Genomic DNA, 12,552 nt, shown 5'->3' with positions numbered 1-12,552 from the left:
ATTCTCTCTTTGTCTTTGGCCTTTGACATTCTGATGAGTATGTGTCTCAGAATTGGTCTATTTGGATTTTTTCGGATGGGAGTACATTGTGCTCCTTGGACATGGCTATCTATGTCCTTAATAGGGTGGGGAAATTTTCTACCATTATTTCTTCAAATATTCCTTCTGCCCCTTTTCCCTTCTCTTCTCCATCTGGGACACCCATGATATGTATGTTTATGTGCCTTTTTTGCTATCCTTTAGTTCCCTGAGACCTTGCTCAATTTTTCCATTCTTTTCTTCATCTTTTCTTCTGTATGTTCTCTTTCAGAGGCTATTTCTTCAAGCTCACCAATCCTTCTGCCTCCTCAAATCTGCTATGTGATTCCAATGTATTTGTAATTTCATTTATTGTGCCTTTCATTCTCACAAATCTATTTTTCTATGTATGCTTTCAAATTCTTCTTTGTACTCATCCAGTGTCTAGTTAATGTCCTTAATCTCTTTAGCCATCTCATTGAATTTATTAAGGATATTTGTTTGAACATCTATGATTCGTTGTCTCAAGTCCTTCATGTCATCTGGAGGCTTATTGTGTTCCTTTAACTGGACCATCGCTTCCTGTTTCTTTGTGTGGAATGTAATTTTTTGTTGGTGTCTTGGCACATGGCCTACTAGAGTATTTATTCTGGGTGCAATTTTTCTCTTTAGTTTAGGACTTTCCTGCCATTTCTTCGTTCCTGGTTGTGCAGTAGGAATCAAGGATGTCTTTGGTGCTATAAGCTGTGGAGGCTCAAGCTGCCGTCATTGCCCCAGGGACAAAAGAAGAATCTCCCAACTTTTTCCTTTGCCAGGGGAAGGGACAGTCACAGCTGTGTGTAATAATCAAGTCCTGCAGGCCTCAACTAGTTGTCTAGAGAGACTGATAAAGCTTTGTGCCCCTTTCTCCCTTGCCTGGGGTGGGGATGGAGCTGCAGGTGTGGACAGCAATCCATGCAGTGTGGGTCCACAATGACCGCAGTTGCCCTGGTAGACTTCCAGTTACTCAGTCTCTGCTAAACCAAATGTACTTGATTTCCCTGGATTGGCTGGTACAGGACCCGCCAGCTTCCTCCTTGCCAGAGGTGGGGCTGAAGCCTAGGCTAGGGCTTTAGGCCGATATGGGTGAAAGAAATCAGTCCCTACTGTCACTGTGATTTTCAGTCTGCCAGGCTTTCCCTCATGCTGGACACAGAGTCAAAATAGTGGCTACTGGCCTCTTTCTGACTTGGAAAGGTTCAAACTTTAGCTTTTCTTAAGATTATATTTTAGCCAGCTGAATTTTCTAATCAGTAACTGAAATCGGTGGCCAACTGTTTCTTCCTCCCCTGTTTTTGGGAAATAGAGTCTCCCAATTTCAGCCTCAGAATAGCTCCTGGGGCTTCTTGCGCTGCCAAAGTATGGTGATCAGCGGCCTCTGCAGCACGGCCTGTAATTTCCTTGAGAAGCTGGCACAGGTCTCCCCAGCTTCCTCACTGGTATAGGTGAGTTTGGGGCTTATGCTAGAGCTGCCATCTGGCCTGAATGGAAAGAAGTCAACCTCTACCAGTTCTCTGATTTTCAGTCCATCCTTCTTCCCCTCATGAAAAGGTGCGGAGTTAAGATGGCAGCTACCAGCCTCTTTCTGACTTGGACAGGTTCAAACTTTAGCCGTTCTTAGGATTATACTTTAGCCTGCTGAATTTACTCATCAATAGCTGAAGTTGGTGCCCAATTTTCTCTTCCTCTCCCGTTTTTGGGAAGTGGAACTTTCAATTCCAGCCACGGAACAGCTCCCGACGCGACTTGTGCCTCCAGTGGAGGAAGGACACTGACTCGTGTGGTGTGGATTGCTCTACTTAAACGAATCTTCTCTGCAGATAGGCATTTTCCTCCTTCTCTTCCTTCAAGGATGTTGTAGGATGCTCTTCTGGTCTCCTGGAGCCCCCAAACAGGTGCTTCAGATAGCTCTCAGTGTTTACTAAATGCCCTGTAGCAGTTGTTGATCCTAGGATCTCCTTACTTGCTGCCCTCTTGTTGGTTGTCTCAAGAAGGTATTTTTTGAGATAGGTTTTTAAGGATGAGGAGAATTTCTTCATGTCCAGTAGGAATACAGTTCTTTAGCCCACTGAAACAAGGCAAGATCTTGAAAAAGCTGCTATTATCATCATTTATATTTTTTCAAAAATAGAATAAAATTATTGTCTTTGCATAAAATCAAATATCATTGTATTCATTCTTTGTTCCTCTTTATTTTACACTTCCACAGACTAGACAGTAATAGGTACATATTTGGTATTAGTAACTATTTCCTGAATTGAATTGATTCTGACCTAAAAAAGTAAATGGATATTTTGTTTTTGCCTTTTAAGTTTGTCTGTCAGATTATTTAGCACTTGGTATTCTTAAGTAGTTAAATTTTACTTTTTGTTAATAAATAAAGGTATGGTCTATGTTCTCTTGGAATTGATGCTGTAATAAAGAAAGATTATTTGGAAATGGAAATGAGCATGTTGACAGGAGCATCATTTAAAATTTTTAATGCTTTGAAAGAAATAGCATTTCATGTTTTGGAACACTTTCTGAATTAGATTGTAGTCTGAAGCATTTTTAAAATTTTTAATATTTTTTGGTGGTGTAGTTTTTTTTTTTTTAGTTAATTTATCATTTTAAGGAACCTTTAGATTATATAAATGTTATATAAAAATTACAGGGGATTCCCATGTGCCCCACTCCTTCCCCTCCCACACTTTTCTACATTAACAGCATCCTTCATGAGTGTGGTACATCTGTCATAATTGATGAACACATATTGAAGCAACTGTGGATTTTATTTTACATTAGTTTACACTGTGTCCTACACAGCTTTGTAAGTTATGACAAAATATTTAGTGGCCTGTATCCATCATTGCAACCTTGCGCGGGACAATTTCAGTTCCCCCCAAGTCCCCTTTTGAGTGCTGTGTAAATCTTTACAAAAAATAGTACAGTGGGGTGCAAACCACTGAAATCGTCCCAAACCAAAACCATTATTTGACTCCAAAATAAAGATGCAAAACATTGCAAAATTCATTGCTACTGCTTTAATATGCTCCTTACTATATTCGAGTTGCTGTGTTCATGAAATATCAATAAAATATTCAGCAATCATGTTAATTTCAATAAATTAGTGGTTATGAACCTTTTCTGGGTTTTGTTTCTTCTGATAAGGTAGCAATTCTACTTTATCCAGTTCTCTGTCAATAAGCCTTAGCTTATTACTTCATTAAAATGTTCCATGAGAAATAATTTGAAATCTGTAATCTTGGATAAGTGTGTTAATTACTTGTGTTATTTAAATTTTATGCTTAGGGAAGCAGATTTGGCCCAACGAATAGGGCGTCTGCCTACCACATGGGAGGTCCAAGGTTCAAACCCAGGACCTCCTGACCCGTGTGATGAGATGGCCACACACAGTGCTGATGTGCCCAAGGAGTGCCATGCCAGGCAGGGGTGTCTCCTGCGTAGGCGAGCCCCACCGCGCAAGGAGTGGGCCCCGGAAGGAGAGCTGTCCAGTGCGAAAAAAGTGCAGCCTGCCCAGGAATGGCACTGCACACATGGAGAACTGACGCAGCAAGATGACGCAACAGAAAGGCACAAATTCCAGGTGCCACTGACAAGAATACAAGTGGACACAAAACACACAGCGAATGGACACAGAGAGCACACAACCTGGGAGGGGGGAGGGGAAGGGGATTGAGAAGGGGAGAGAAATAAATAAAAATAAATAAATCTTTAAAAATAAATAAATTTTATGCTTGATTCTAGGTCCAGCAGTTTAAGCAGGATCCACGTGCAACAACATGTCTTCACTCTATTTTCAATGTGCACACAGGTGATCAAGTCCTCTCCTATGAGGAATATGGTCATCTTCAGGTAAAAAGAAAGGATTATGTATTTTCTCCATCTCTACACTCCACGTTATAGTAGATTAGTGATTGTTTATAATTTAGAAAAATAAGAGTATATAAATTTTCAAAGTGGAGGTAGAAAGATCAGCCTTTAAAGGGAGAAGAAAGTGAAATGCTAACCCTGAGGAGGGGCATAGTTAGTTACTGTGATAGAACATTAAATCCTACTGTGAGTTCTTGGTCTTTAAGCAGAAAGCTCAGTTGGATGGATGATAGAATTTTCACTAGAAGAAGGAAGCCTCCAGTTCTTTTGGTGACTTGTTATTAAATTTAGACAAATTTTAACACTTAGGATTTAGGCAATGAAATACAATTGACAGAAGTTTTTTTTCACATGCCTGTTAATTTTTTTTAATATTCAATTTCAATAAAGCCAAATGCATACCATTGTAGTGCAATTCCAAAAGGCCTTTGTTGAGTCGATAAAATTTTTATTCTATATTAAATTAAATTTTTATACATTTGCTAAGAATGCCCTTTAGGAATCTGTTTTCAATTCACTTTTTCTTTCACTTTTGCACTTTGTTTTTAGCTGAGATTCCTGTTGTCTTGTTTTTAGGATACAAATATGATTTATAGTATTAATTTCCAATGAATTTTCTTCCTGCTCATCATTTGGTCCTATTGTTCAAACAGAATACTTACTTGTTCATCCCCTACCAAAATTAATACCATCTTTTCATAGTGGTCCTCTCTAGTGATCTCAAATATATTACTTCATTGTGATTTATCCGAACACAGAAAATGCAGTGTCTCCATTTCACTGCAGAAATAACTCTTGTACTTATTTGTATCCAGTTCCTTGAAGAATTGCTCTAAGAAAATATTTGGGTGAGTTTGGCAGTGGGATGAAGCTCTTCTCCAGGTTCTAAGAAAGGTCACTCAAGAGTTTATGATTTAGAGTACCTAAAACCAGAATTCTAAATTTCCTGTGGTACTTGACAAGGCCCTGACAGCCTTTGGACTCTGAGAAGGAAGTCAGGAGACATCGAAGATATGCCTGGTTGCTGAGAAAGCTGCCAGCAGTGCAAGGCCCCTGGCGACCCATTGCTGCTTTCCCCATGGCCTTCTGGACACTGATAATTTTCTGCCTCAACGTTCCATCAGGCATTCAGTAAGGGTTTGAGGAGAGTCAAAGATAACAGAAGCTACAAAGGCAATTAAAGGATAATTATCTTCTGAGTCAGAAGTGTATGGGAACATATGTACATCTTATCTTGCTTTCTATTTGTTTTTAACTCATAATTTCCTGGCTAAATGAAAATTTTTACTCCCTTTTTCTATCCCTCCTTCTTTCCTTCTCTTTTTATTTCAATATAACTTTATTGAGAAAGATTACATATAACCTACAATTCACCAATTAAAGTGTGCAATTCAGTGATTTTTAGTACAATTTGTACAATCATTACCACAGTCAATTTTAGAACATTTTTATTGTCCAGAAAGATACTTTGTACCTATTAGCAGTAATTGTCCATTTCTTCCCAATTCCCCAGCCCTAGGCAACCACTTCATAACATAATATTTTGTTTGTTTCTTTAACCTTTTAATGTTGTTATTTGTTTTCAGATAAATGCAGTGGCACTCTATCTCCTTTACCTGGTGGAAATGATTTCCTCAGGACTTCAGATTATCTACAACACTGATGAGGTACTATTGACCGAAATTCTTCAGTCCTAAAATTCATTTCTTAAAATATCCTTTAGTATGTCCTTTTACTTTTTTCATTTTTAAAATCTTATGTTTGATTTAAGAAAGAATGGATTATTCTTAGTCATATCATCAGATATTGAATGTTTGTCAAAAATTATATATTTTCACTGCATGTAATTTAAGAAATCAATGAAGTATATAACAGGGTACAAAACTTTATTCTTATGAGGGCTCTTTCATGTGATCTGAAAGTAACAATGAAAGTAAGGTAGCAGTTTCAGATATTCTTATAGTTATTACATTTTTTACTTCATTGCTTTTAGTAGCCATCATTTAAAAAGTAAAAAGAATTTTGTATGCTATCATATTGTATTATTCTTATCTTTTGACCTGGCTGTGGCTTGCTGATAAGCCATGGTGTTTTCACATGGTATTTTTCCCTCTGTCTCTATCTATCCACATTTCATCTCCTTTTCAAAACACCCATAGTGTTGGATTAGGGCCCCTCCCTAATCCAGTTTGGTTTCTTAACTATTAGTATCTCCAAAGTTCATATGAAAGGATGGGAGAGAAGAAGGGAGGAAGGAGGGGAAGAAGGAAGGAAGACATAATTACATTTTCATCGCTTTTGGTTTTTAATAAGCCATTCTTTTTTTTGCAGTTCATCATCATATTTTTATATTTGTAAACTTCGTGCCCACATTATAATTCCTTAAGGAGGGGACCTTGTCTTAAAAGCCATGCTTCCTCTCACGAAGGTGCTATGGGCATATTAAGCATTAATGTTTGACATCATGAACCTTCTTGCTTGGGAATATATTCGTAAAGACAAACAGCAGTGTACATTCATTTTCTATCATCTTTCATTCTCCACAGTAGTGTTTTATGTTTCATGAGTACTTAGTCTGCATTGCTGTGTCAAATGTATACTGGCTTTGAAATAAAAATAACTGTGAAAGAGTCAAAATTTAATAGTTCTGCACTGATATTATTATTTTCTTTCCCTTTTATCTGATGAGAAACTCAAAGTATACATTAAATTTACACCTATGTATAAAGTTAACCTACATTGGTTCTTCTGTTTACTAATGGTTATAATCTATTTACTAATGGTTACATTTGTTGGAGAGGGGTGATAAAATAATGAACTATTACATGGTATTATCATTTTTTATAAATACAGTTTCAAAAAGTTGAACAAAAGAAATAAGGATGAAATCATTCAGGAACAGTTCTGGAGAAACTCAATTTATTTTAAAATGAAGAAATCCCACAAAAAATAATATAACAATGAAATTTCATTTTTTCTTTAAGATAATATTTTCTTGCTTTTTGTGGAAAAATTTCATTTTCTGCAGATTCATAATACTTTTATAAGGAAGAGATTTTTCAGTAAAGAAAAACAATAACAAAAATAAATAAATAAAATAAAAAATCGAAGAAGGATTTTCCTAAAGCCCAGAGCTATAAGTCATAAAGAATACTTTGAAAGTCCAAATTTACAAGCTTAATATTTTGATTTCCCTTCCTCATTTTGTATTTGCTTTTATTTTTAATTAATGCGTAGTAGATAGCACAGCTATGTCATGTTTGCGATGAAGTCACCTAATTTTCCAGAGTCTTATTTCTTCTTAGGTATTTGCTTTTGTCTGAGGTAACTTGGCATCTTAGTATCTTTATAGTAATTTTTAAGCAAATTGAGTGTTGCCATTTTACTTACCTGTACCTTTTAAAATTAAAAAAATTGAAATATTATTGAATTCAGTAAACATGATTTTCCCTTACTTTGTTCCTTTCAGCTGTAGTATGTATTTTTAAAATTAAACTCAAGTTTTCTCTCCCAGATCATGATTTTGAGGGAGATTCAAAGAAGTAGTTGGTATATAAAGTACTTGTTTTAATAATCTTAACTACCTTTTTCTACTCATTTACTATATAATTTTTGTTAGTTTTGCTAGGTTGTATTTTATAAAAAAATTTCTTTCAGTCAAAATATTAAAACATTTGCCTAAAATTGTTCAGTATTATCCTTTTATTATTTTAACATCTGTAGTTTGTGTAATACTCTCCCCCTTTCAAATCCTGATTTAATATGTGCATCAGTATTTTTTGGCTTGCTCATGAAGTTTGTGGTTATTGGTAAGTTGCTTCAGGGGTAGTTAATTATGATAGCATTGACTGATCTAGAAACAGCCCTACTCCAGCTGGTCTCTCATACTTTGGCAGGGAGCTAGCCTTGTTCTCATGGTAGATATAGGATCTGAGAGAGAGAATGTGAGGCCTCTTGAGAGCAGTGGTCACAGTTGGCATGCTATCACTTCTCTCACGTTTTGCTTGCTAAAGCAAATCATCTCTCTCAGCTTTTGTTGGAAAGAGTCATAAAATCATGTTTCAAAGGGTGTAGATAAGGGAAAGGGAAAGTATTGAGGTCATTTTGCAGTCAGTTTACCATGTGCCTTATGGACTAGAGACAGTAGTGGTTTTTGTTTGGTTGGTTTTTATTTAGGAGGTGCCTGAGATCAAACTCCAGACCTTGTTCATGTGAAGCACATGCTCAGCATTTGAGCTATATCTGCTCCCATGGGAATGTAGTTTTAATGCTCACATAGGAGCAAAATATGTTAGTTCCATTCAAGGTGGGGAGCAAGTGAGACCTGCTCCCTCTTTGGAAGTGTGAGAAGAAAATCTCTGCCTACTATCCAGCAAATAGGAACTTAGGTACATTTTAACATATGGAAACCTTTGCTAAAAATGAGTTACCAATAAATAATTATAAATCACATGAGGAAATTATTCAAAATGAAGAATACCCAGATACCTTAAATAGGAAAGTTTACACACCAAAAACTTGAGATAATAGAACAAACTGAAAGAGATTCTAAAATAAAAATGTTTAAATTCTTAAATATGAAAATGATTTTAAAGACAAAATATGAGAAAAATGAAGTATTGAAAAAGAGATGAATGTGATTTTTAGAAATGAAAAATATAAAGAACTAAAAATTCATTAGACATGCTAAGAGTAGATTAGACAGCACTGAAGAATTTACATACTGGAAGGCACTTCTGTGTGTATTATCCATAATGCTGGACAGAGATATAAAAAGGTAGAAAATATGAAAGAATCTGAGTAACTAAAGATAGAGTGAGATCATCTAACATGTTTCATAGAAAGAAGAGAACAGAGAGAACTGTGGAGCGGTCCTCTTTGAAAGAGGTGATTACTGTGAATTTATCTGAATTGAGGAAAACATGAGTCTGGTGCAGAAAAATAAAAATAAATCCCCATCCTCTTACACGGCCCCCTGCCCAATAGGGAAATTCAGAAGAATAAATGAAAGGAAGCTGGGTGTCTTAATGGCTTCATGGAACTAATCTGTCACACCATCCTGTGCCAATCATACATTTTAGTTAAGAGTAATCAATTATACCTTAAATGCCAATGTATTGAGGGTTTTTCTTGTTACTGTAGTTTAGATTTTACCCTATGTATTTAGGGTGAAGATATATAGAGTGAAATTACTTAATGAACAAAGGAACAGTTTACTGGGAAGATGCACCTAACAATGTAGCCCCTAAATACATAAAGAATGCTTTAATGGAAAGAATCCATAATCATAGATAGGGTATTTCTAACACATTTCTCTGAGAAACTGGTAGACCAAGGAGACCAGAAGAAAAAAGAAGTCTCAATAAGTTTCTATAAATATCTAAACGAGTATGAAAGAATCAGTGGTTAAGTTCTTTGACCATGCTGAAATTAAATTAGAACTATGTAACTAACAGATGCCCTCTAAGTGCCGTGTTTATGCATATATAAATATATATATACACATATACATACATATACACACATATTTCTGTTTTATGGGCTTGAAGAAATGAGAAAAAATTGAATAAAGGCGTGGAATGACAATGAAAACTAAGTATTAATACTTACAGCATTTGTCTAAAATGTTATTAATTGGAAATTTTTAGCCATGAATGCACATCTTAGAAAAGGGTTATGATAGAAAATTCATTAATTAAGTACCCATTTTAGAAGTTAAGGAATACCTTAGTAAACTAAAGCAAGTAGAAGGAAGAAAATAATAAAGGTGAAAATAGGAATAATTAAATAAAATGTGAAACAGTAGAAATTGTCAGTAAACCAACAACTGTTTCTCCAGAAATTAATACATAAATCAACCTAGGGTGAGACTGCCCAAGCAGACAAGGAACAGTTAAACCAATAAATGATATTAAGTATAAAAAGCAAAGAACCTCAAAAGACAGACATTTAATGATAGAAAATATGCTACAAGAAAATGTGACAATTTTTATAATTATTCACAATGGAGTATGTTCTAGCAAAAGCATAAGTAACTTAAACTGACTTAAGAAAGAAATAACAAATGAAATAGATCTTTACTGAAGTTTCTTACCTTACTTTCATTTTTGCTCCTGAGGAAAAATATTAAACTTTCTCTAATGAGAAAATTATGTACCCAGCAATATGATTTTGTCAGGTAGAACACACCTTTGCAAGATCACAATATGTTGCAATATCTAAATTGGATTTTGCTCTCATAGAACCAGCTTTTAACCTCTTAGGAATACATGAAGAAAGTAAATTATTCAAAAATCTTACCCCTTCTCCTCATCTTCTCCATGAAAGAACAGCCCCATCTAGATATATTGGCAAATTTTACCAAAGCATTAAAGAACATATAATTACTATTTCATAAAATGGAGAAATCCCAATAAATTTTATTAGACTGGGGTAAAACATGACAGACCAGTGGCAACTAATTGTTCACTCATTTTTCATTCTTCATGTTTACTTTTTCATTTAGTGGTTCATTCAAATAAATATTTACAGATCTTCTACAATGTGCTAATTACTATTCTAGCCTGTAGTGATACACTATGATGAATACCAACAATGTCCCTACCTTGTGGAATTTATATATTAGTTTGTAATATTGGTAATAAAAACACAAATTTCTAAATAGGGAAAAGATAGGATACAGCAAATGTAAAAATAATGTTGTATGGTAGAGAATGACAAACATACTTCTGATTGAGTGGACAGGGAAGGTAAAAATACTAAATACAGAGATGTATTCACCAAGTGCAGTGAATCTCTCATGATGATGGAGGAAGTTGTTGTTATGGGGGAGGAGGGGGGTGGGGGGTATATGGGGACCTCATATTTTTTGAATGTAACATTAAAAAAATAAAGACAAAAATAAATAAATAAAGACCAAAAAAAAATACTAAATAATTTACCAACCAGCTCCAGCTGAGAGGCAGAGGAGGGAGAGAGTAGAGAATGAGAATGTGAATGAATCATAGATAACGTATCATTAAAAATTGCATTTGGTTACACAAATAGTAGAAAATTCAACAAAGAGTACCTTAAACAAATAGGAGATTTATTGTCAGCACCCACAAATTCTAGAATTTGGAAGTACTGGGCTAGAACTGTGACTGATCATTGTCATCAAGGACCTAGCTTCCTCTTACCCTCCCTGCCATCCTTAGCATAAGGCATTTATACAGATAATCATAATATAGCTGCTCTTCCTCCAGGTATCATGCCCACAGTTTTAAGTAAAAATTGAGAAAGAGGAAAAGTCCAGATTTTTAAAGAAACCTTACCTAATGACTTCTGCTTACTCTCATTGGCCAGAACTTGGTCCCTTGACCAACAGCGTTGCTGTCTAGCTTTGTTAAGTTAAAAATCAGTGTTCTATTAATGAAGAAAAGTTATGGAATTAAAACCATATGAACATCTCAGTAGATGAACAAAAGTATTCAGAAAAGGTGTTCTTATAATACAGTCGTAGAATGGAATTTCCTTAATCTGATAAAAGAGTATCCAGCAAAAACGTATAGCAAAGGTATTTAATAGTCAAATGTTCTTTATGTTCAAGGTCAAGAAAAGGGTATTAATTATACCAACTTCTATTTAATATTGTACAGATGACCTAGTGAAAGCAAGAAGAAAATAAATGAGGAATGAGGACAGAAACGACTGAAATGGAGTTGTCCTTTGCATTGATTGTTATTCTTTATACAATAATTCCATGTGAATCTTTAATTAAACTGTTAAAAGGCAAGATAAAATTCAACCACAATAGCGGATACAAAAACTTGATGAGGAAATCAATAACCTGTCTACAGATTAGCAAAAATGCATTAGAAAATAAGTATAATTTAAAGTAAAAAAATCCATTTGTTATAAGGTACCTAGAAATTAATCTGATAACAGAAAGAGAAAATTATAAACCTTTGGTGTTATCATAAAAAGAAGATCCAAATACTTATAAAGATATAAATCATGTCAATACACAGGAGGGCTTAATATTATCAAGATACCAATTATCCCTATGTTAATTTCCAATTAAAAAATTCCTGTAAAAATCCCAATAGGATTTTTGTGGGACATGGCAAGGTAACTCTAAACTTTATTTTGAAGAGTATGTAGTAAAAATAGCAAGGCCTTTTTAAAAAAGGAAATTAAAGGAATGAAGGAAGGGAATCTCCCCTACCATATATCAGTATTAATTAAACAGTGTGATATTGATGTAGCAATAGACGTTAACAGCAAGTAGAACAAACTGGAAGTCCAGAAACAGACTGAATAGACTATATGTACACACACGGAGGTTTGATTTATTGTTTTCAGAGCAGTAGGGTAGGTTCTTTAATTAACTGTGTCCCACTATTCTTAAAGACTTATTTTCTTCATTATTTCTCCCCCCATCACCCCCTCTCCCTCCCTCCCGCCCCATTATTTGTACTCACTGTCTGCTCTCTATGTCTGTTCATTGTGTGCTCATCTTTTTTTTTAGGAGGCATAGGGAACTGAACCTGGGACCTCCCATGTGGGAGGGAGGTGCTCAGTTTCTTGAGTCACCTTCACTCCCTGCTTGTTGGGTCTCTTATTGTGTTTCCTTGTTGCATC

At 35.2% G+C, this 12,552-nt stretch overlaps 1 protein-coding gene across 16 annotated transcripts in view; it reads left to right on the top strand.

Moving 5' to 3' along the window:
- PHKB (phosphorylase kinase regulatory subunit beta) overlaps positions 1–12,552 on the top strand; it is a 258,670-nt gene that overhangs the window by 60,767 nt on the left and 185,351 nt on the right. For all 16 annotated transcript variants that reach the window (XM_004457055.5, XM_058280056.2, XM_071209177.1 and 13 more), the window contains 2 exons: positions 3,805–3,912; positions 5,517–5,597. In XM_004457055.5, coding sequence (XP_004457112.1) covers positions 3,805–3,912; positions 5,517–5,597 — 189 coding nt within the window. The remainder of the gene's footprint in view (positions 1–3,804; positions 3,913–5,516; positions 5,598–12,552) is intronic.

The sequence above is a fragment of the Dasypus novemcinctus genome, chromosome 18 (assembly GCF_030445035.2).
Source record: "Dasypus novemcinctus isolate mDasNov1 chromosome 18, mDasNov1.1.hap2, whole genome shotgun sequence".
NCBI classification, from domain to species: domain Eukaryota; kingdom Metazoa; phylum Chordata; class Mammalia; order Cingulata; family Dasypodidae; genus Dasypus; species Dasypus novemcinctus.
This window is presented reverse-complemented; position numbering and strand designations above follow the sequence as displayed.